Source organism: Prinia subflava, chromosome 15 (assembly GCF_021018805.1).
Source record: "Prinia subflava isolate CZ2003 ecotype Zambia chromosome 15, Cam_Psub_1.2, whole genome shotgun sequence".
Taxonomy (NCBI): domain Eukaryota; kingdom Metazoa; phylum Chordata; class Aves; order Passeriformes; family Cisticolidae; genus Prinia; species Prinia subflava.
Genome location: NC_086261.1, coordinates 19,915,652 through 19,940,367, shown reverse-complemented (window position 1 = coordinate 19,940,367; position 24,716 = coordinate 19,915,652). Strand labels below are relative to the sequence as shown.

Here is a 24,716-nt window from a genome sequence, read left to right as displayed (position 1 = left end):
GTCCCTCCTCCCTGAAACCAGCCCCCTCTCACTCCTGGGTACGCCAAGTGCCTGATGCTACTTGCACCTCTCAGTACCTGACTAAGATTTTTAAGAGATCTTAGGCTTTTCTACCATTTTGTAATTTCTTAAATCATAATAATCAGACCTCATTCAATGTCTTCAGTGTCATCAATTGCCAGAAGACTCGAGAAGCTTCTTAGCAACTTAACATCTTAAGTTGGGCCACTACATTTTGATCTGTTAAAAGAAACTATTTGGTCATTCAAAAGGAGTGAAAACTGTTGTTAAAAATCAGCAAGACAAGACCACAAATCAGTAAATGCAGCAGCTTTGCATTACTCTTCAGTCTCCATCTTAATACCCAAACTGATTCAGACTAAATCTTACATGTCTCTTGTCTGACACAAAGTACTGAAGCTGCAGTATTTACTAGACACTCAAGGAAGTTATAAATTTCATTTTCTTCAGAGCTTTCATTTATCTCAGCTGTAGCAGACAGACATCTCTAGCTAGCAGTCAGGTTATTAGAAGATATTTTAAGACAAAAGTGAACTGATAAATGATTTTTGTACAGCATGTACAGTGAGTTCTCCTCTGAACACAACACAGGCTTCAGGATGGAGTGTTGACATGAGTGTCATTTTAGAGAAAAGAGTACCATTGAAGTTCAGCATGAAACACCATACTGACCAAATATCCTTCCATCATTCAATGCTTGGATTCTGATACACTTCATGTAAGGAAAAGGCAGCTGAAACTGCCTCCTTGCCTGTCACGAGGCTGGGTGCTGATTCCTGGCCCTGTCAGCCTCTTTTGCCCCAGCTGATTTTGAATCACTCTTTGTGGTGCCCATCAGTAGTTAGGTTTGACAACAACGATGCTGGAGGACACTGGGGACACATTCTTCCCCCCACAGAAAATGCAGCAGTGACATCAGTGCCATTTGACACACCTTGCTTTCAGGAATTTTCATCCCACTTGAAACTCAGCCTGACTCCAGCTCTGCTCCCAGGAGCAATGTGGTGTTCCAGGCTCTGTAACAGCTCCTGTCTCTCAGCATCAACCAGGAGAACAGGAATGGAGGACAGGCTGCCAGCCTTGCAGAGCTGCTGCTGGCTGCCCGGAGCAGGTGCAGGCGCTGCCCTGGCGCAGCCCCGCAGCAGCAGCGGGAGCGGGGCCTCTCCCCTGCTCCAGTCCTGGCTGCAGTCCTGAAACAGCTCCCGGCAGCCGAGCGTGGCTCTGTTCCTAGAAACCCGCCTGCCTGCAGCCAGCATCCTAAGCCAAAGACATCCTGACTCCAGCAAGTGGAACTAAATCGTGTGTACAGACAGCACGGCCATCATCCCTGAGCCACGTCCCTGCTCCTGCTCTGCAGCCAACACCCCGCCAGCCCTAGCACAAGCCACAGCTGCACATGTTCCATCACACACACGCTGGGAACTGCCAGGATTCCTGGGAAACAAATGTCCTGCCCTGCAAACAAGGGCAGTCACCTGAAAGGGGAGCTCTGAAACTAGAGCTGATTTATTTGCTACAAAAAGCAAACCAAAACATCATTAGGAGGGAATACTTGGTTAAGCATGCATTTTAGAAAACTTCCCATTAAAAATTCGCTGTAAAATAAGAAAAAATTAACAGAACTACTTCCATTTAAACTTAATATTTTCTTTACTTTGAGGGAAGAGCTTCAATATCTGTCAGGGGCAAATCATGTCTTACTTTCAGTGGACCAAGCTCTGATTTACAAAAAACTCTTTTTTTCTCTAAGAAAATGAAATTGCTCAAACTTTGCAGTATTTTTCTCCTTGTAATTTCCTTCCCTTAGAAGGAAGAAAAGAACCAAGTCCCCAAAGAATACATTTTTAGCCCTTTCAAGTTTTATACCCTTGGGGGGCGGTCCTGACTGGTCACCATTCTGAAGAGCAACCGGGCTGGTAAAGCCCAGGAGCCTGCAGAGAGCACAGCTCCACTGCCTGTGCCTGCACAGGTGTCACTGTGCCAGCTGGAACAGAACCCCAGGGCTGGCACTGCTGCTTAAACGGCTGCTTATTACACATACCTGGCTGACATTTTCAAACAGAAGCCAAAGCAAGAGGGTCTGCAGCTGACCAGGACTTCTTGCAGTTGCTGATTTGAAAATACTGCATTTGATGATGGATTTTGGATGCACAAGTCTATCCAGGTATCCTCGTGAAGACAAAATATCAGGCACAGGTTCTCCTGGAGGGGACTTTATTGCATCTTTAACCTTATATAGAGAATTTCTGACAAAAAAGTCTGCAGCTGTCTCCCTCCTTTTAACTGCAGCCATTCTTCACTAAGAGAGATTCCTGTGGCCAGATCCCCACAGAGTTGCCCTTTTCAATCAACCAGTAGGTTCTCTCCTTTCAACAGAATTTTTTATCCAGCCATCAAAAGGTTATGAATTTTCCATCATAATTAAAAATGAAAGTTAACTCAACTTAAGATTTCCAATTAAAGAAATCAATTATCAGTATTATTAAAACATTAATTATTTCTGTAGAGTTAAACTTCCTTACAGTTTCTTATGGTTATGTTACTGTGATGTTTTCCCTCTGCCACAACTGGATCTTTCTTCTCAAATCCTGCCCTTAAAGTCACCATGTGCTATTGGTTGTCCCACACAAACTAGCATTTTTTATTAAATACTCTAAATTCACAGGGTTTATAGTCTCTCTAATGTGACTTTTTTAATAAAGACGAAAGTTTATGTTGGAGCAGCAGCAGATAAAATGGGTTAGAAATGCAGCTGCACCAATCTGAACGAGGGAGAAATAAAAATATGTGTATTTTTTTAAAATAACAATAATCACACTTAACTCACCAGCAAGACAGTGCTGCGAATTACAGTTTAACTGCCTTATTGATCCAGTATAAACATTAGGAGCAAGCTGTGCTGTGCAGGGGAGGGAAAAAGAAATGATCACGGCGTGTTCTAGACCCCCTGATTCATCTTTCCTGGCAAAAGATAGAGTGAGTCAAAGCTGCTGTGTAGGAAGCAAGGACAGGGAGGTGGGCTGAGCTGCCTCAGCATTGCCTGGGTCTCCTCCACTCTGTGGCTTTGGAAAGGGATGCACCAAAGCCAACCCACGGTAACTCCTCAGGCCACCTTGCAGAGGTGCTGCTGCCTGCAGCCCTGCCTGCAGCCCTGGGCGTGCAGGGCACAGAGGGCAGAGCTGTGCAGCTCTGCAATTCCCTCTGGGCAACTTCACCACGCCAAACACGGCTTTAACCAGAAACACAGCACACACTGAATGTTCCTAACTGGGGATAAAGAGGGGCAGCTCTGCCAGTCCTCACCGTGCCCACAATAGGTGAGATAAGGACTGAGACATGGCTGCATTAGAAACAAACATTGTCAGATCTAACTGGGTCAGCTACAAACCTACCTTCATCTGCACTGACTCCTGTTCAGCTGTAAAAACAGGTAACATCAGCTGTGGATCAAAGCTGCCTGATGGCTCCCACTAAGTAAAAATCACATCTGCCTTTCCAAAACACAATCTGTATGATAATGCAAAACCAAGTTGTTTTCCCTTACCTTCTGCAAAAGGTTCCCATTCATAAAATCGACCCATAAATGGCTTGTTATTGTATGATGCACACTGTACCTCTCTAATATTCCTGCTGCTTTCAGGACACATCTGTTTAGATTAAAAAAAAAAAAAAAGTAGCATTATAATCAACAGTAAAGTTATTTTTGCCTTCCTATTAATGAACTTTAGAAGGTTAGTGAAGGCATTGCAACATTCTAATCCAATGAATGATCTAAACTTCAGGAGACCTCTTTAAAACAAGTAATAAGCTCTGCTGTTAAGTAATAGTATCAAAAGTGCCTGTAGAAGAAAATTAATTTGTGAAGTTCAGGGAGCAACAGTTCTATTAAAAAAAAAAAACTAAAGCTTTTATTGAGCTGTCATTTTCCTCAGCAACAGCACAACACTTCATGATAAATCCAATATTAGATTAGAATTACTTCCTTTTCACAACAGCTTCACATTTTTCATCATTGACTTTTTGGGCTCAGATTCAACAGAGTTGAAACACTCAATATACATGCTTGCATAATTTATTAAAAGTTGACCACGGCAGCTTCTTACTCTCATCCTATGCTTCCATACCATATTACCACTTTTCCTTTTGTATTTCTACATGCTGCTATTACAGTCCCTGCAAGACACTGCATTTTAACTCATGCCTTCAGATCCTGGGCTCTTGCAGCTAAGGAGTTGGTATAGGAGTTTAGCTGCCTCTGTAAAGCACGAGTGCACACACAGGTACTGAGGCAGGGCAGGTTCTACAGGTGGAGTCAGGATCCCTCTTTAGGTCACTTTTGGCAGACCAGCCTTGTCTGCATGTGGAGTCCAAAAGCAAATACAAGCTAAACACTTAATGACTTTGCTCTGCCTGAATCCTCACATTACTGCAGTTACAGCAGAGTAACTCTGTGTGTGGGCACTTACAAAGGGGAGAAAGACTTCTAAATGGAGGGGGTTAATTAGCACAACTTCTATGCCTGGAAAAAACAGACAAGCTTTGGGCACAGATGCTTTTTTTTTTTTTTGCATAGCCTTTAGATAATAAAAATGACTACTAAAAATACTATTCAGAAACAGTAGGAATCACATGAAGTACTCAACTAGAACAGCAGATTATTTTTTCTATATGACAGATTTCAAGGGAAAGCTGGAAATAACACTTTAAGAAAACAGCATGGCTAAATAATTGTGCTTTCAAAGGGAACAGAAGAGAACCACTAAACACAACTCCTGTTGCAACTGCAAGTCAGTTCTCTTCTGTCTGTATAGTAGGAAAGATTGGTGTTCTGCTGGAGAAGCCAGGCACATCAGAGGTCCCAGGGGAGTTCTTGCTTTGTGTCCACCATCTCCCTAAGAAGATGCTCCTAACTGGATCACAGAGATGTGAAAGTCAAGAGTTCTCAAGTGGGCTATAAACTGTACCAAAGACATGCCCGGGGGAAGGTTCATGGACTATATTATCTTCTATTGAAATCGTGGTAACAAATCCTCTAGAATAAACACTGTTTCTGGCCAAGCAGCCATCTGTGCTTCTTCGCCCACCCTTCTGAGATCTCCAAGTACATGCAAATACTGCTTTCCTCAACAAACTCTCTATAAAAAAAAAAAAAAAAAAAAAAAAGCTTTCCCTGAGAAAAGGACCATGAACCACCACATTGGAGGGGTGGGGCCATGGGACCAAAAGCCTTTCTAATGCCAAATGCAGAAAACAAAGCTATATTCCCACAACTGAAACACAGCTCCTTTCCTTGTGTGGCACAGGAATGCAGAACATTTTTTCACCACAGCCACCAACCAAGGCAAGGAAATGTACTTTTCACAGAAAGCAATTATTGCACATATCCTAAAGGTGAAGGGACAAAACCTGAGTTGGCATAAATTAAAGTAACTACACTAAATTACAGCAGAACAAACATCAGTTTGCACCAGCCAAGAAGTCAGCCTGAAGAGTTTCTTTCTGGAATGCCTTTCCCCTTTTCTTGGCACACATTTTCTACCAGTCTATTGTGAAGTTTAGTTGTTTCTTGTTTTTCCTTTCCTGACCCTTGAGCTCATGGTCTCGTGTACCAGTATTTCTGGCTCATAAACCATTTCCTGCACACCCCGATCATACCAACTGCAGGCAATGTATGAGTAAAAATATCAAAATATTCATTGCTGTTGCCAACAAACAGTGACACCCACCCCTTCTAAGATCATTTTCATATAGCTACAATTTCTGTTTTTAAATTTACTGACAGTTGCCCACAAGACAGAGACCTCAGTGCTTTAAAGCAGGACAAAGGACAGACAAACAAGCAGAAATCATAAGAACAGACTAATTCAGAACATCCCTGCTACTTTAGAAGCCCCAACTCCGTTGCTCATCCTTCATTTAATTCATTAATTGCCATATAAAATTTTGAGGAAAAAATTGAGCAACCTGGTCTGCAAAAACACTTTGCTTTGTTCCTTATTCGGATTATATTCATTTCTATTTTTAATGTCCTCTAAAATATTCTTCAGCTATGAAGTACAAGAAGGCAAAATTACTACAGTCCATGAACCACCAAGCCTTAAGAGTGGTATTGTACTCCACATATATACTAGTTAACATCTATGCACCATTTACTAACCCCACCTAAATTGTTAATGCTCAGCTGAATGCAATGACAGTTTTATGCTGCCTACAGCTGAGCCTCCCTGAAAATGAAATCCTTGAGCCTTTCTCAGAAGACCCAAGAGTGCCAGGAACTTTCTCTTGGCCTCTCTGGCTTTTTAGCGCTTTTGTAGGCAGAAAACCACTAAAATGAAAAGGTGTGATCCTGTGCAATCAAAAGTGAAGCTGCAGTATAGGGTTTCCTGTAGATCCTCGTTTTTTATTTATTCCCCGAGAGCACAAGCTATTTTTACACTTCAATTTAATTACTATTTCTGTCATATATAGCTTGACTAAAACTCCTAAAATACAGCAAGAAGCACGTGTGATGAGAAGATGGCAAGCCCAGAGGCAGCCCCTGTGTGCAGTGTGGCAGCAGCCCCGGGGCTGCAGCACCCCGGCCCAGCCACGGGCAGTGTGCTGGAACAGGCAGGCACCTTGGCATGTCTGCAGGTGAAGAATGTTCCTCTGGCTGAGCCACACTGTGAGGATTTAAACAGCCCAGAACTCCTTCCAAAATTTCCCAGAGCCTTTTGGAATGAACTTTGCTAAAATATTTCACTTACCGGGTGATCCTCCCTCGGTGACATGAGGGCATCAAAATCATGCTGCCTGCTAGAGACTTGAAAACAGTTTTCTAGTAAATGAAATGTTGACTTTGATTCAGGGTTTTGTTAATGACAGATCTGGAATTTTATTTTTTTTCCTCAAAACCTTTGTCTTGTGATTACTGAGGGAGTTATCTGAAGTTTTTCATTGGGGTTTTAAAACAGAAAACAGGATAGCTTCTTTTGACATTTGTAAAAAAAAGAAGTAAAATCTTCTTTTTAAACTAGATTTATGGAGGCCAAAGCAGCAAAAAAATATACTTTGTAACTACTAAGATAAATCTCAGATTCCTTTGTGCAGAGGCAGATATAAATTGTCTGGAAATATACACTCTCTGCTGGGAGAGGGTTTTTAAATTGTTGTTCTTTCAGTTGTGCACTGTAAAATTAGACACAGCATTAGAATGCATAATTTTGTATGTTTTTAGATGATGTTTCTCCTTCTTAAAATATGCTGCTTGGACAAGGCAATAATGTAAATTTAGCATGTGGGGCTGTGTTCAGCAAAGTGCCTTCTGAGTGCTGGATATTGATATTTTCACACAGGGTATGGCGTTTCAGAGCTGCCCCTGCTGCATTTTCGCATGGCTGTTTCAAGGAGGGCACCTCAGCCAACTTTCCCTCCTGTGCTTTCAGAATGTGAGTAAATTATCAGCAGCAGCACAGCACCGGGTGATGAGGGAGGCAGCATTTAAGACTCAGTTTTAGAAGTATCCCTTTGTCTTGTGGGACCTTGGGCCAAACTTCTTGAAATGCACTGTGCCTGCTGCAGATAGAAACTTTGTACTTTGGAAACAGTAGCTTTATTTATGCCTAAGTTCCTTCTGAAATATGCAGGTATGAAAGTAGTCCCTTCTGAGGGACAGCAACTCACAGTATTTGGTCATGTACCATTAGTTTTCTTAAAATGAGCTGCTAGTACAATTAAGACTGTAAAACAAAGAAACCACCCTGCTAGCTTTTTAGCTTTTAGTTAACCTTTGAAAAGCACACTTTTTAACAAATCCTTGACACTTGGTTTAATTAAAGAAGTGCTGGCAAAACCCCAGGAAATGCTCAGTCTGCCAGCAGATGTGGGCTCCCAGTGCCATTAGCAAAGCTGCACTGAGATAACCACCTCTGGAAATGTGCACAGGGGCCGGGTTGGGCTGAAACCACCTCCACAGGCAATTAAAACATCCACTAAGATTTCTGGCAATGTTTCATTCTTATGACCTACAGTAACTGGCAAATGCCTTTTCCAAGGCCCCACATCCCTTCTCGATTCTCCACGCTCAGACATAATTCATAATTAATATTTTCTCTGTGTTCAATACTATGTGTTCAATTAAGTCCAAACAATGTAGTTGTACTCTTGTTTCCATTTTTGTAGTGGTTCTACATAATCATATTAATCCTTTGGCATCCCAAAGGATAAACACATCTCCAAAGAAAAATAAATACTTGTTTCTGAAACAGTAATCTGAAAATGTTCTTTCCTTTGCTTGCTCTTAAATGTATAGTCCTTCAGTATCCATAATCTACAGGTCTTTACACAACAAGGCATTGCATCTGCAGTGAACTTTCAACTTCTGCTCTGGACTGCTGGTGTCTTGTTTCCCTGAAACCTACAGAAGTTCCAAGTCCATGTAAGAAAGTGGAATGCAGGGTCCTTCAAATGTTAATTTTCCAGGGAAGCTGTTTGTCTTTGCATAGCCAAGGACCATGCTTGCCCCATAGGTATTACCAAAAATCAAGGCAACCTAGTTTTGTCCAGCTGGACACACACTGAAAGAGAGCAACGACCCATTTAAAATCCTGGAGACTTTCTTACTTCTCCAACAGCTCTAGTTTTATAAAACGGTAAGAGAACATAAAGACAACTGTCTGCCAACTAAAAAAAAAAAAAAAAAAATATATATATATGGCATATTAAATGTGCGTAGATATCCATGGCACAAAATACCAGACACAATTCAAATGGAACTGATGCTCCTGAAAAACCAAAATGTGCAAGAAACTTTAAAGTGCATGTGAAGAACAGCTCTGCAGTAAAAATAGTGCTAGCCAGCTCTGGTTACAGAGCACAGCCACAGACAGTGCTCTGTAAATGTCTGGCCTGACATGCAATGAGAATTTCCATCTGGGAATGCAGTGGTATCTGCACAAGTTTATGAGGAAGGAGCACCTGTACTGGCAGACTCTGCACTGCCTCAAGCCATGAATTTACACCTCTGTGTCTGCTGCACAGGAGACAAGCAGAGTACTGACAGTCACTGTGAACTCTAATGTGCTTTCCTAACCACACACTCCAGGCCACGCAGAGTCTGTGGCAGCAAGAGCGGGTTGCAGCCCTTTCTTCCCCCTCACTCCTTTCCAGGGCTGCCCGTCACAGATGGTAAAGACCTCAGATGTGTGCACAATCCAAAATCATTCTTTTTCTAGCCAAATCCCATCCAGGTAGCAATGAGCCTGTGTTTGGATGAAGGCAGATGGGCCCTGGCAGAGCTCGGGGTGCCTTCCCTCCCCGAGCTACCTGCTGGTGCCACTGGGCATGGGCCAGGGAACGCTGCCCTCGCAGCCTGCACCTCGAGAGCCTCCTTTGCCATTAATGATTTCAGCTTTGCAACAAGAAGGTCTTCTGAATTTAACTAGAAAAGTCTTCGAAGTGTCACCCAAGCCTGGTCTTTATGAACTGCAATCTATCAGACACATCAGGCATTAATGCATAACATGGCAAGTGCATTTATTATTGCTTTACGTTTTTCCATTCTGTAGCGCTTTACATCTGAAAATGCACTCTGTCTAATAATGGGGAAGAAAGCTCAACCAAACAGATGGAAAAAGAAGTATTTCTGCTTAATTTCACAGGTTTGTGGCTTTTTTCTTTTTAAATTCTCACTGACAGATCCATCTGATTAAACTGAAATAACTTACTTTATTTCAGATTTTACAGCAACTTGTAAAAGATTCAAGTCCAGCTTTGGTTTTAAATAAAACATTAGTCACTCATCCATCCCACACAAAGCATCTCAAATGATCTAATGTGCATGATTGGAAATGTTTGGAACTACTACCTTAGGAGGGGCAAATCAAGAAGCTATATTAGGAAAAATAACAGTACATTTCCTCAGCAACACCAAAAATCTGTCAAGAAAACACTCCAGTTCTGTTTAATGCTAAAATTTTACAAATTCTATTAAAAAAAAAAAATCGACCAATCAACCAAAAAATTCTGAGCAATTAGAAAATGGAAGGCAAATATTGGCAATAGACCATGCTGGAACAGATGATTATCTGGTGTAAAGTGATACACAAGTATGTCCTGAAAGTCAGGCCTATGTCAGTTCACACCTGCGAACCCAAGACTCTTGCTAGTCTTTTTTGATCCAGCAAAAGATCAGATGACCAGTGTTTTTAAAGCTGGGGTTTTTTTAAATGCAGTTACTATTTTACTGTCCCAAATTTCTTTTAGTACCCAGGCCCCTGAGCAAAGAGGTACTTCAGTATCAAGATTGGAGTTTACACAGAATATTCTTTCCTTGCTCCCAAGCAAGCATCAAAAGCTTGAAGATTGGAGTTTACACAGAATATTCTTTCCTTGTTCCCAAGCAAGCATCAAAAGCTTGAAGATTGGAGTTTACAGAGAATATTCTTTCCTTGCTCCCAAGCAAGCATCAAAAGCTTGCCATTTGCAGCAGAGATCATAACTGCTTTGTACAGCTGCTGCTCCCAGGCTCAGCAGTGCTATCAAAATCCCACAGATACAAGAATCCCTCCAATCCGTTACCTGTTTATAGAAACTCTACATAGTGCTCGAGGTGCCTAAACTGCGTGCTATTGCCTCATTTAACAGGGAATCAATGGAAAGCTATTGCCTTTTCACACAATCTGGTCCAAAGTCTGAAGAATGCCTTAACGTGGAAGCTTTCAGCTTCATCATTTCACATTATTCAGTGGAACATTCTGCAAAATGGAACATGTTCTATGAGTCCTTCTCAGAAAACGGGAGGTTTATGTACTAAGAACAGTTGCTTTAATATACTAGCAGTAGCCTTCTTAATACTAGAAATATCAGCCACTCCAAAAGCCTCTCCACCAATATCAGCTATGAGACACCCTGAGGCAAACTCATGCTTGATCCATCTCCAGTAAAGTCTGCAGACTTAAAGCAAAGTTGATGTATCTAGTCCTGATAGTTTGTAGAAAATCCTGTCACTGTGATAAAACATCTACTCTAGGGTTTCCAGCAGTATTTTATTACATCTTTTTAAAAGTATTGTTCTTGGAGCTGCCTGTTCCTTCTGGGGTGCAGATTTTATGTGACTCTCATTCTACCAGCTCCTGCAGTGGGCAGGAGTAATCCTCCAGCAGTTTTCTCTATGAAAGCCCCATCAACTTCAAGGCAAACACAACTGCATTCCATTTAAATGACTGGTTTTTGTGTGGGAGGAGGCACTACCTGAACGGTTCCAGCAGCAGGACTAAAAGTTTAAGGAAGTTTCTGATTGGAATTACCATGATAATCTACTTTTTGATTAAAAATTCATATTGCAGCAGTAATCGCAATATTTTTAGAGAACGAGCTGTCGTCTAAGTAACAACCAGGCAACAAAAATGTCAGCGTGGTATTACATGGGAGAGAAACATATAGGCTGTTACTACAACCAGGAGGAATTTGAAGTAAGTTTGCTGGGACAATTTATTTTGTTTATTTTTGCTAAAAAAAAAAAAGAAATCTACGATGTGGAACAATTTGCTTTCCATAAAAAGTGAACATCTTTAGAGCAATGTAAATGCAACTTAAAAACAACTTTGAGTTTGCAGGAACCAGTGTAACAGAAATTGCAGCATTGTTCAGATTTTAGAGTTCTTGTTTCCATCAAAAATGAGGTTTTGATACAACACACATTTAAACTGTTTCTGTGGTATATTCTGTCCTCCTAGGTCATGTACTTCAAAGAAAAAGAAAAAAGGCCCCTCAAACCAACTGGCAGACACATTTGTCTTATTTTAGAATGGTTTAATATAGCTGCAGCTGGTATCACTGTCCATTTACTGATGAGTTTGTCCAACTTTAACCTCTCAGACTAAAACTTTCCGCTCCTGTTATCTGTTTTAGTCTCTTTTTATTTTTTTTGACTGGAGCATTACATCCCAGAATGACATCCCAGAATGAGCCCGAAGGAAAACAAATGGAAAAGTGTTTTATTTCTCCCCATGCTGACAATATTCTGATTTTTTTTTTCCAAATATAAGTGCCTACTCTATTTTAATGAGTGAAATTATGTCAGCCAGGAAAGTGTGGGGTTTTTTTCAAGAATGCACCCTCTGCTTTTTCTATAGAAATCCACTCAAGTATTGTCAGGCCACAAGAATTTTGAAAATAATGCTGATAACTACTTTGTACACTTTCAATCAAAACTTTAGCTAAAGTTCTGCATCTAACCTAGAAGAATAATCTGTTTACAAGTGTGTTCCATACCTGAGGCTCAAAGAGGCTGAGAAGCTTTCCAGCAGTTATTGGAAAGTGCTCCTGAGGTCTGTAATAGGGCAAGGACTGAAAATTAACACATCTTTCTTCTGCTTTTAATAACCACTTGAGCCTGTACCTAAAATGCATGGAATACTTTAGAAAAACAGATAAATCTTGGGACTGCCATTCAAGAGACAAGGCTGGATGAGCAAGCCAGCTAAAGAAGGTACTGAGAAGAAGTGGATGAAACTGTAACGAAGAAAGGAACTAAGTAAAAAAAAAGGAGAGACTGGAGGCAGAAGAGATGGGGAGAAAAAATGAAAAATATGAGACAAGGTACTAAGAAAGTGAGAAGTGTGACTGAGGAGAAAATACAGAGGGACAGCTCCAGCAGAGGGAAAAAGCTGAGCTAGGCTGTCCGTGGAGAAAGGACAGGAGCAGCTGTGATGAGAAGGACCTCAGCACACCCCAGCAGAGCCTTTGCACTGCCCGTGCTGCTCAGAGGGCAAACTCCCTCTGCCAGTGGAGCAACTGCAGTGATCTGACACTCAATACTGATGGATCTCATGATGGCATTCTGCTTTTGAAGGCCTTTTTGGTTTGTTTAAACACTATAAAGTAAGGCACAGGGCCTTAAGAGAATGTTCAATCTCAAGTTACAAGAGACTGCCCATGCAATCACTATTATCTCCTGGCTCTTTCTGCCTGGGAGGTCCCCTCTCAATTCCATGACTGCATACCACTTCCCCCGGGTGATCTCTGACTCATTCAGTGGGCAGAATGGACATACTCTGGGGAATGTTTAGCTGGAAGGGTTATCTGCATAATTTCTGTCTCATTCACTGTAAAACCTAGTAGGCAGAAATGGACATACAGAATAAGGGACATGAAGGACAGTCTGCAGTTTCTGGAACAGCTACTCCGCCAGTTTTGAGGGAAAAAATGTCACCTATGGTGCAATTATTTAATCCAAACCTTTCTCAATTCGTGAACTATGTACTTTCCGTTTTGGGGGTCTGACTGAAAACTTCTGGACCCGATTTGCAGATGAGCTGCCAAATCATAATTACAGTTTTGGCAATGCAAATTTCGCTTTGACCATTGCCACATAATAAATAGGATACTGAACATGGGGAAAAAAATTCAATTCAAACTACTTGACAAGCAGCACTAATAACGGAACACTTCTCTTAAACCTCATTCTTCCATTTGCCACCTCCATTTCTTACAACAGATTAGGTCTTGCTATCACAGAGCAGCTTTGTGAATTTTAAAGCAAATACTGCAGTAACAGCATCAACAACTAGTCCTTAAAGGAGCCTTTTTTTCCTCAGCTTCTGCAAGGAGCATTATTAAGGCAGGAAGCCAAAGGCTGAATAAAAAGAAAATAACACCGAGTAGCGTATCACTCATAACTAAGCACTTGATATATGCAGGGACCTGGGGTAAAATAATATATTATCAGATAATTAAATTGTTTTCTTAACACAAGACTTACCAGAGGATTGCTCACAAAACTCCAGTTTTGAAAGTTCTAAACCTCTGCAGGTTTGACTTTGTCCTTCTCATGGCATTTTGCTGCTCCAGCTAAAACCTCACATCATCCAAAAAACTGTCCTCAGAAAGTGACCCACACTGAGGTCTCAAAAAAGCCATCGAGACCATCAGTATTCCTTGCTGTCTTTAACAGATTAAGATGCAAACAGAAATTCAGGAAAAGCAGTACGTGGGTTGGCTGGCAACTCACTGAGTGCTGCAGCCAAAAGCCAAAGCTGCTCTGCAGAACGAGGCAGAGGATGTTTCCCTGGACTCTTCCCCCTACAGATCAGCCAGTGCCTCTCTAGCACTGCTTGACAGATAGAAACAACACAGGATTGGTTTTGCCACAAATGTAAGTCAAGAGCTGGAAGATGAACAGCCTTACCAACTTATCCCTAGAAAGCAGCTCTGTTTCTCTAACTACTCTTGTATGTCTCTACATGTGCAATGTGCTGCCCACAGAGGTGTCACTTCTGGACAGACAGCACAACTGATGAAGCAGATGAAGTGCAAGAAAAGATGAGACAGAGCACACCAGACTGCTTTGGGTTCTGTTGTTACTTTTTAATCTCACCACAATTTCAATTATTTCTGGGGTTTGCACTGTTCTGTAGGCAGTTAGCTCTTAATGTATTGTGTCCAAAAGGTTTGTTTACCTGCTGGGGCACTGCAGGGCTTGCAGTGCCAGGTTTCTCTCACACCACTTCTGGGGGAGAGGGTTTGGACTTCCATCCCTTGTCTGTGGTTAAGCAAAGGAACACATGCATGCTAGACGCAACTTGACATTTATGTTTCCTAACTTTCTACACAATTTGCTGTTTCCAAGCCCTGCTTAAAAATTCTAAAATTAAAAAAAAAAAATCAACAACAAAACCCACACCACCTCCCCTTCCCCTCAAAGCCACAAAACTAAAAACTTGACAGCACCGCTAAAAGACAACTTTTTCAGTATCCACATCTTAACTCTGGCAGCTTCTCCTGCACTTCCTTCTTCCTCTACTCACCCTGGTCAGTGCAAGAGAGGACTGGGATTGTACTGATGGTAGTCTCACTGCAAGTTCCTGTATTCATGTAATGTATGTTCTTTTCCTGCTGTGTGGCTTGAAAATGTCTTAAAGGTATCCATTGATATCAGCAATAACTGAACTAATGTCGTAAAAATACCAGGAAAAAGCTACTCCTTTCATGTCCAAAGCAAACACTGACATCTGACAGATGGTGTTTTTATACCTGTAATTAATGGGAATAGTTAACAAATATTCATAAAAACAGCATTAAAAACTTATTTGTAAATTAACCATGACATCCGCAGCCTCCTCTGCTTTGAAAACCTAGATACAATTAAACTTCTTATATGAATAAAAAGCACATTTCTTGTTCAAATTATGAGTGTTGAAAAATTCCACACCGGAATTTCAGGCAAACATTTTTGTCAATATGAATTGACAAGAAGAAACACAGACAAGCTGGAATGCCTTGAAATCTCTCCCACAACACTTGCCTATATTGATAAATGACACTACTCAAATTTACAATACACTGTTAAACAAAACTACAAATGTATCAGGAATGCAACCATCTGCTTGCAGCTCTGAAGTCTCAATTTTCATTGATGAGCTTCCTCTTTAAAACTTGGCACAGAAGTTATATCTGAATGATAACCAAGCAACCTAAATCACCCTGAGTCCTGTTCTACTGCACAACAAAAACCCCTGCTCCCTCTCAACAAGAATCCCAATGAAGTTTCCAAATCCCTCCACAGGATGTTAAGTGCTAATGCTGCTATTCATAACTGATGAAGTGATGGAATAACTGTGGATCTTCTTCCCCTTTCCTCTTCTCCAAGATACATGTATTCATTTACTCCAAGAATTAGCAAGGTAACTTTTCAGACAATTCCAACTACTACATGAAACCTTCCATTAGAAGTTCACCAAGAAGTTAGGAAAGAAAAGCTTTAGGCAACTGATTTTGAGGCACTTAGATGAATTATTAACATTTCTATGTCACACTGCTATTACACAGAAGTGAGAGTCTGAATCTTCAGCTATTCACAGACACAAATTCACTCCACTTGAGGCAGACTTCTCCAGCTACATCATGCAACCCATGCAACAGGCTCAGAGCTTCAAAATAATCCTCACAGAAGAAAAACGCAGCTCAATGCTTTCTGCATTGCCATAAAATACTGAAGTACTGCTGTTAACCATACCTTTTGAAGTACTCTTGTACATTAAAAATCAAGAAAATATATATTAGGAAGTTGACAGAGACCCTGGAAAATTCAGCTCCCAGAGCGTTCAAGTTCTCACAACAGGGCATGATTCCTGGACTCCTGCATGTTTAATTAGTTTAAAGTGGCTTAGATTTTTTTATCAAACTAAGTAACTCAATTTTCAGTTAAAACCAACAAGCCTCTAGACATCAAGGTTTTCTCGGATGCTGAAGGGGATGTCATGTAACCACAGTGCAGAGACACAGAGGAAACAATTGTAGTCCAAGAGCTTCATCAAAGATGTCTCTCTGTGACTCTTCTGTACACAAATGAGAACTGATCAAACTAACCAAGACCCTTTAAGAGCAATATCTCTGTGCCAGCTCGGGTAAGTGCAGCCTGTACTGGTGACAAATCATTCTGAATTAATATTTACACACCTCTGCTGCAAATAGCAAAACATTCAAAAAGAAAGACACTACAGCCCAAAGTAACGCAAGCTTTCAATAAGTTTCCTATACACCCACAGCAAGTCAGACTACCAAACCTACACCCAATCCCACAGTGTTTGCACGGAAAATTCCTCACATGAAGTCAAGTTTAAATTTCCTCAGGAAAAGGTATGTCATCTTAACCCCACTTTGACACTTATGTCAAACACCTACTCTATACAAATCTCAAAATGAGAATAAATAAACCCTACAGTAACTCCTTAGGAATAAGAAGGGGCTTTTCAGTCTAAAAAAAAAAGTTCATTTAAAAAATACATAGGCTTTTGTTAGTCTTCATCTCAATGTGTAAGCATCCCAATTACATTAAAGAGTGCACACCCCATATCAATTCTGAAAAGACTCGTCTGGGAATTACATTTTCTGTTCCATACAAAATTAAACATTCCCATTTCTATCTTAGCTAAAACTCAAAACACTGGAAATGTTTCGGGTTCTATAGAGTTGAAAATTTTCCAAACTGCTTGGGCAGAACATCAGTGAGCTCATGGATGGCCCAAGATCCCAGGTGCCAGGGGACCCTGCCAATGCCTACCTATGTGCTTAGGTGACAGAAAAACACATCACTCCTTAATAGACTCAACACATTCCTGCAGAACATTGTAACTCTATTTAATTAGGCTTCTGAATCCAAAAAAAGCCTGTCAATGGCACAGTTGTAACTCAGCATCAGGATCATCAATAAAACTCTTTGGAAAATCAAGTATTTTAATTTGTCCCATCACGACAGAGCTGAGGATTGATCCCGAGTTTTTCATCTCACCTCACCTCTTCAACTGTAAAACCTCTTTTCATTTCTAAAACTGTCTTTTCAGGTATTTCCATTCCCTGCTCAGGTGCTGTTCTCAAAAGCTCTGCACACAGGAGCACAAATCCAAGCAGAGGAATCTTATTCAGAACCAAAAGCCAGATTTTCCATAGCTGTGCTACCACATTAATAGCAGGCAAAGCTGCAGAGGCAGGCCAAGAAAATAAAAGTAGTCATTGTCTTCTGATCCTATCTAGATACTTCTCCATAACACATTGACTTCTTGCTAAACACCAGTCACATAAAATACTGAAAAACAACACAGTGTAACTGGAGACATGACAGTAATCCACATGAACCAGTGGGCTAACTAGCAACTGAGAAGGGAACTGGACAAGCTCAGCAAAATTTTACCCATAAATATTTCACTGAGCCCTCAGGAGTTACTCTTTCATACATTTTACCTTGTCTTTTCCAAAGTCCTATACGAATTTGGTCAAAAATTCATACCTCAAGCCATAGCTAATGAAAATTCAGATTCTACATCCATTTAGCATCACTCCTCATGGTGAAACTACCTTAAGTAGTCTGGAATATGCGGAAGCCTGAAAGCTTCCTTGTGTACACTGCCCAAGTGACCTGCAGGCCGGAGTTGGTTTACAAATATATTCTCACACATTTAGGCACTCATGAAGAGCCAGCGACTTGGCAATGCTTGAGACAATTCATTACAGAAAGTGCTCAGTAAACAAATGTTCCATTTGAGTTGCTTGCTTTGTTCTGGTGACAAACCACACAAAGAAGGTTGAATTCAAATTCTACTTCAACCACACATGCATGTAATTCTTTCTCCTTTAATGCAGGGAGATTTACTCTCCAGTTCCCTGTTTCTGAAGGAACAGAGACTCCATTGGAGGGATGCTATTGTACTGCAGGTAGCTTCTGGTTTGAGTTAGATCAGCCAGAGCTGTTTGTGCAGAAAGGAGAGATGTTTGCTGCCTGTTTCCTGCCAAAGAGGGTGACAGGCAGCTGTGTGTTCTGAGGTGAGCTTGTATGCAAGGTGCTGAACAGGGGAAGCCACTTCTGTAATAACAAAATCGGTTTAATGAGCTGCAGGAACACTTGAACAAACACAAGCACTTCCGAGGTTCCCCCTAACCAAACCTCCCAAGTTTACCTTCCATGAATCAACCTGTCAGTCATGTGAAATGAGTTCAGCTATCAATGAAAAAACAATAAATGTACAATAATGAGGAAATGACCTAATGGACCAAGGCAGATTAACTTAATTTGTTATTAATTAGTTGCCCTTAGGAGAAACTGTAGAGGGAGTGGTCAAACACCAGGGATAAGGGTTAACAGAATACTTCCAATAAATGAGATTTTCAGTTTTGGTATGCTCCAGGAAGAACTGAAGAAAAAACCAGAAATAAAAAGATACTGTTCTCTGCTTGCTGGCAAGACCACTGGTACATGTCGCTGCTGATAAATTAAATTAAAGCCCGCGTGCAGAAGCATTTAATCAGGAAGAACAAGCAAACAAAGTGAAACACTATCAGCCTTGTTTTCCTCTCATCTGGGCCCTATACTAAAACTGTTCTTAGCAACATCTTTTTTCTAATTACATTAATTACCACATTTTAGGGGGACAAATAACCCTGAATAGCAATTACAGCCTCTCCAAGGGTAACAGAAACATTACTAAATAAAGCATATGACTATGCAGAGTTCTATGCCTAGAAGAGGCTACTTCAGCTACAATTTCTCTTTGCTATTAAGTCTCCAGTACTACAGATTTCTTTATAACTGCATTTATACAAGCAACAATGGCTAAGAGACAGCAGCAGTGTGCTCATCTATGTTTTCTCTTCATCTGTTGAAGTCTTCTGTTTAAACAGCAGATTCTAAAACTAACATGAAAATATTTTCACTCCCTTCCCTTCTATCAAAAGAAATCTGCCCATGGCCAAACCCCTCAGCATGCTGACCTGCATGTCCGACCACTGTCCAATTTACAAGCCCACTGCCCTCCACTCTCAAGCCCACTTGTCACTCTCAACAAATATCCTCTACCAACCTTCCTTCTCCACACCCTGGCACACTCAGCTTGCTTCTTTCCTCCACCTCATTTCTAACTTCCTCATGTGTTACCCCTTGCCCTCTGTAAAGACCTCTTTTCCTGGAAGCAATTTTGTCACATTGAGTCAGGCAGAACACTGTCCAACTTTGTGCCCTGATGTGTGAGGGATGAAATCAAGACCGGGACATTTGTGTATCACTTGGACACAGTGAGCAAATTTAGCTCAGAAAACTTTCCAAATTAATGCCCATGCACTAAGGTCATTTCCCATTTCCTTCAAAAAACAGAAAGTGTTTTTCAAAAGAGCAATTTGTCCCAGAGCCTATTCTCAGAGGCTCAAATTAGCCCTTCATGTTTTCCATTCCAGACAAATACACTAAAGGTTTCTTGACTTTAGGTCTTTTCACTCAACTGCTCCAGTCTCAATCAATGGATTTTATTCATAAATAAAGTGAGAGTAATAACTACAAAGCAAAAAGGAACTCATCTGATTTGTTTAGGTTGTATTTTTGTTATCCTGATGTGTTCCATTGTTACATTTCCACTATGCAGGTTCCACTAAACAAAGTGGGAATTCTAGGAGGCAGAAGAATCAGATGTTCACCCGCCAAAAAAAATATGGCCTGTCACATTAACTTATGCAGATTTCTCCTGAACATTCTGCTTCTAATATCCAAATACATGCTTTTTAATGTTTGCAAGATTAAATTAGATTAGCAGGACAAATAAGAGAAATGTACTAGGAAGACATACTTTGGGAAATACTAAAAGGGCACAGGCAGAAACTGGAAATTTTAGCAGGATGAAAACCACTAATGGAGACAAAGAACAAAACCTCACTTGCCTCCCACATACAATGGGAGACTGCCCGGAGCATGGTACATCCAGCCAAACATTTCTGAACCAAATAATAGCAGATTAAGTTTTATTTGAAAATTAACACAGAGCAGATTTTCACTCCAATAAATTAGGAAGTTAAAATCAAAGTACATAGAACTGAATGCTGGTAAAAGCAGCATCTGTCACAGAACGCACAGAGCACCATGGAATGACACTCAAGTGATCCAGGCTCCTGGGGGCTGCCTCTAAATGCTGTTTAGAACATGACTACCACTCACAAAGGGATAACCTCATCTTATGGGACTGAGAATGGACAGCTTTCACAACATGGCCTATCCAAAATCCATTTTTCAATTTCTTTTGTGGAAAAACGTTAAGCTTGTCTGTGACTGTGGTGGTTTCATCCTGGCTGGGTGACAGGTACCCACTAAAGCCTCTCTATCACTCCCCTCCACAACTGAAGAGGGAATAGAAAATGAAGCAAAGGGTTAATGGGCTGAGATAAGGATCAGGAGAGAGCGCTCACCCATTACTGTCACAGCCAGAACAAACCTGACTTGGAGAAATTGACTGAATTTATTACCAACCAAAATCAGAGCACGACAATGCCAAGTAAAACGAATCTGAAAAACACCTTCCCCCTGCCCCTCCAGTCTTCTGCTCCAGCACAGGCCCTCCATGGGGTGACAGCCCCCTCAGCCCCCATCACCTGCTCAGTGTCCCCCATGGGCTGCAGAGCCACGGCTGCTGCACCCTGGGCATCCCACAGGCTGCAGGGGAATCTCAGCTCCAGCCCTGGAGCATCTCCTGCGCCTCCTCCTCCACTGACCTTGGCCTCTGCAGGGCTGTTCCTCTCACTCACTGGCAGTCTGCTCTCCTCTGGCTACACCACACCTGCACAACAGCTTTTTTCCCTTCTGAAGTACGACACCACAGGGATGGTGCTGCCATCTCTGATGGGCTTGAGCTTGGCCAGCAGTGGGTCCATCCTGGAGCCGGCTGGCATTGGCTTCCCTCTTGGACACGGGGGAAGCTCCTGGCAGCTTCTCCTGGAAGCCACACCTGCAGTCCCCCATTCCTCCATCAAAACCTGCCCACACAAACCAAATAAACTCCACTCCTTAGCACTGTGAATCACATACTTATGAATTCTCATTAGAATCCACATTCATCACACAAAAATCAAAATAACATCACAACACCAAATGAAAGTGGAAAACTGACACTAAATTCATTCCCTTGTCCCTTCACCACAATTACAACTACAATTTTCCACCATTATTGCATTCTCTGACATTGTTCAGCCCATGTTTGTCCCACCACCTCTCTCAATTACTATCATTATCTCAAATTCGTTCATGTTGCTGGGTTTCATCAAATTAGAAGTGTACATATTGATAAATGAAGTGACTGCTTAAAGCCCTTGAAGGTACAGTATTATGTAACTGTAATATTATGGATCTACTTTGAGTATTCCCCAAGACACTCTAAAATAAGTTCACAAAAATAACCATTAAATTAATTTTTAAAAATCCAACTTAACTCGATGATTAGGTGAACATCTTGCATACTAGAGAAAACCAATAGCTGTCCAACAGACGAGACACAGGCAAAGCAGACTTACATTTGTGTTGCAGAGTTTATATTGCTTGTAGGCTCCAATGCAGACGATGGCTGCGGCCCTCTGCGGCTGGGGCTGCCCCTGCAGGGCCGGAGGGTTGGGGTCACCGCCGTGGAACAGGCTCTGGGACACAGGGAACGAAGGTGGCTGATAAACCGAGGGCCCCAGGACCTGGTGTCCCACCTGGCCTGGCTCTTGGTAAAGGCTCCCGTGCTGCAGGGAGGGAGCAGCTGCCTGGCCGTAGGAGCTGACGGCGCCGGCGCTCTGGTGGAACAGGTGGCTCCGCGGTGACTGGCGCTGCCGCCGCAGCTTCTGAGGCTGCTGGCCAGTATCAGTTTGTAAAGGTAGAATGTACGGCACTTTTCCATAGCCGTACTTTCCTGGACCGATAGGATTTCTGTTTCTGCTCCTAAAAACAGAGAAAGAGAGAGAAAACAGTTACTGAATCCATAAGCAAAGGAGCAGTTAGGTATTTACACGACTGGTAATAAATATGAACAGGATGTAGTCTAGCTTGATGTATTAGGAATCTCAGAAGGCCTTGATCCTAACACTGCAGCCTGACGAGTCAGTTGGCAAAAAACATTTCTTCCAATTCAGAGCAATGAGTGAACACAGCTCTTCTGGGTGACATTTGCAGCTCAGAAAGGGAGACACCATTAAAGAAAAATAATTTTCTTTCTGTACATAAAATACATTTATGTTTTTAATATAGACACAAAACAGACTTCAACGCCTGTGAAAACCAGAGATTATAAACTGACATACTTATTTTCTAGAAACAGAAGTGTTACAGATGTCAGAAGGCCACCAGATCAGAGGAACCTTTCCTTGGGTTTGTCTTCTTCCCAAGACTTATATTCTCCCAGGACTCTTGTTAGCTGGTAACCCTGGAAGTCATTTACCTCCCATTCCAGCCTTACAGCCACGTGGGGCTTTTAATCAATCTTCCTGGCTCAAGATGTGTGAACCAGAGTGCTGATTTGCCCTGGCAGATAAGCGACCAGCACTCTTGAACTGTTTATCCCTGTTAATCTGCTCTGTAACCATGACAGTCATTGTTGAGGCAAGCTTTTGGTAATTACAGCAGGGAGAGTAGTATAATGGGTTTTGGTATTAAGGGAGGAAAAGAAAAGGGTCCCATAATCATACAAGATCAGAGAGAAAGAGAACCCCTAAGCCTTGTGCCTACTTAGCCAGACCTAAACGGGAGTGAGATTACACAGCATTAACTCTTCTCCCTAGTTGCTCCCTAGTCTGAAGAAGAGCAAGAGAGAATAAGAGGAAAGCAAGTATTCAATGGTATTTGCAGTCAGCTGGGACAAAAAGGGGGAAAAAATGCTACCAAGAACGGAGTTATCATCTGAAGATAAATTACTGCCTAACAGAAAAATGTATGCAGAAAAGCATTACATAATTCATGTCAGACCACAGCCAGCAGACATCTCTGACCTATCATGTTCGTCTCAAGCAGAGGCATAACAGCTGTTTAATGCAGATCTGACAATCTCCTTTCTTTGGGCATAATTCTTCTAAACACACACACCTTTTTGACTGCTTAAATCTCTTTAGCACTTCGATAACAAAAACGATGGGCCCCTTTAAACTTAAGCCAACCTAAATATATTCTTTATTTCAAAAATTACATCTGCCCAGACAAGTAAGAAAATCAGGTTTTGTGCTATTAACGTAAGGGTTGTAGCAAACAAGATGATGATGATGATGTCAAATTCTTACTGTTGTAACTTTTAACCATTTCTCTCATGCTGAGAATATGTCAGCTGTGAATAGTAGGAACTGGCCCCTCTTAGCACATTTGCAGTGTCAAAAAAGAATTTGGTTGTCACAGCTTTTTCTAATTTTAGCCATAAGCAAACGTGTGCCTTGGCAAATCAATGCATTATCACTGCCTCAGAGACTTCATTCTAAGAACAATGCTTTGAACCTCAAGTGGTCTTCAAGACTGAAGCACTTTCAGAGCTGGAGGGGTTATTTATATTGAATAGAAACTCTCTTTGAACTAAGGATATACACTGTCTTTAAAATACACAGGTAAGATTACAAATTTCCTGGGCCTCCACCTCTTCCCTTAAGTGTTCTTTACATATCTGCTCTCCAACACACCTTTTTCATTTTTTCCCTTTTTCCATCACTTCCTCTCTCCTTACATTCCTCCCACTGCTTCTAAATGGAGGTTCCCTGGCTCACTTCCAGCTGAAGCATAACTCGTTTTCTTTCTCTTCTGATGTCAGGCAGAATAAAGAATGTATTTCCATGAGCTTTTCAGCATTTCATTTATCTTATCTCCTAGTATCAAAGTATTTCTCTTGTAAATGAAAAACTGCAAGGGTGAACATTAGCAAAATCATTCATGTATGACAACAAGGAAGACTTGTTGTACAACTAATGGAAAGTTTCCTTAGAATGAACCCAAAGAAACTTCTGATTACTCACATTTTCAATTGACAACCTTTCACTGTTTCTGAAGAAATAATGTCATGTTTTGGAAAGGTAACAACCTTCAGCCACCAGTTTCACTAGGGATAAGGAGAAAAAACCAAAACTCCATAGGAATTACAGATTTTTTTTTCCCCAAGACTTTCTCTTGTCTATTGGCAGAAATCACTCCACAAGCAGAGGGAGACAACTTTCTTCCCTGTATTCCCAGTCACAACAACTGCACTTATACAACTACACTTAAAAAGACAACAGAATTTCACTACAGATCCTCAGAGTAAAAACAACACCTATATCTTTCTTTTGATTTTGTGTAGAGGTTGGTCAAGTTTGGAGGTCTTTTTCAAAATCTTCAAAGGCCTCCTTTACCAGGAGTCCTGTCCTGGAATGAAAATTCAGGTCCTCTAACATGCTAAGGAAGCTGCTGTCCTCAGTGAGCCTGG

The 24,716-nt window shown here is 41.3% G+C and overlaps 1 protein-coding gene across 1 annotated transcript in view; it reads right to left on the bottom strand.

The window, feature by feature from the left end:
- Positions 1-1,313: 1,313 nt before the first annotated feature.
- The window catches only part of LOC134558760 (thrombospondin type-1 domain-containing protein 4-like), a 67,132-nt gene continuing 43,729 nt past the window's right edge, over positions 1,314-24,716 (bottom strand). The window contains exons 5-8 of the mRNA XM_063412950.1: positions 21,820-22,225; positions 3,566-3,668; positions 2,849-2,920; positions 1,314-1,534 (exon numbers count right to left, since the gene is read on the bottom strand). Of these exons, the coding sequence (XP_063269020.1) occupies positions 1,314-1,534; positions 2,849-2,920; positions 3,566-3,668; positions 21,820-22,225 (802 nt within the window). The remainder of the gene's footprint in view (positions 1,535-2,848; positions 2,921-3,565; positions 3,669-21,819; positions 22,226-24,716) is intronic.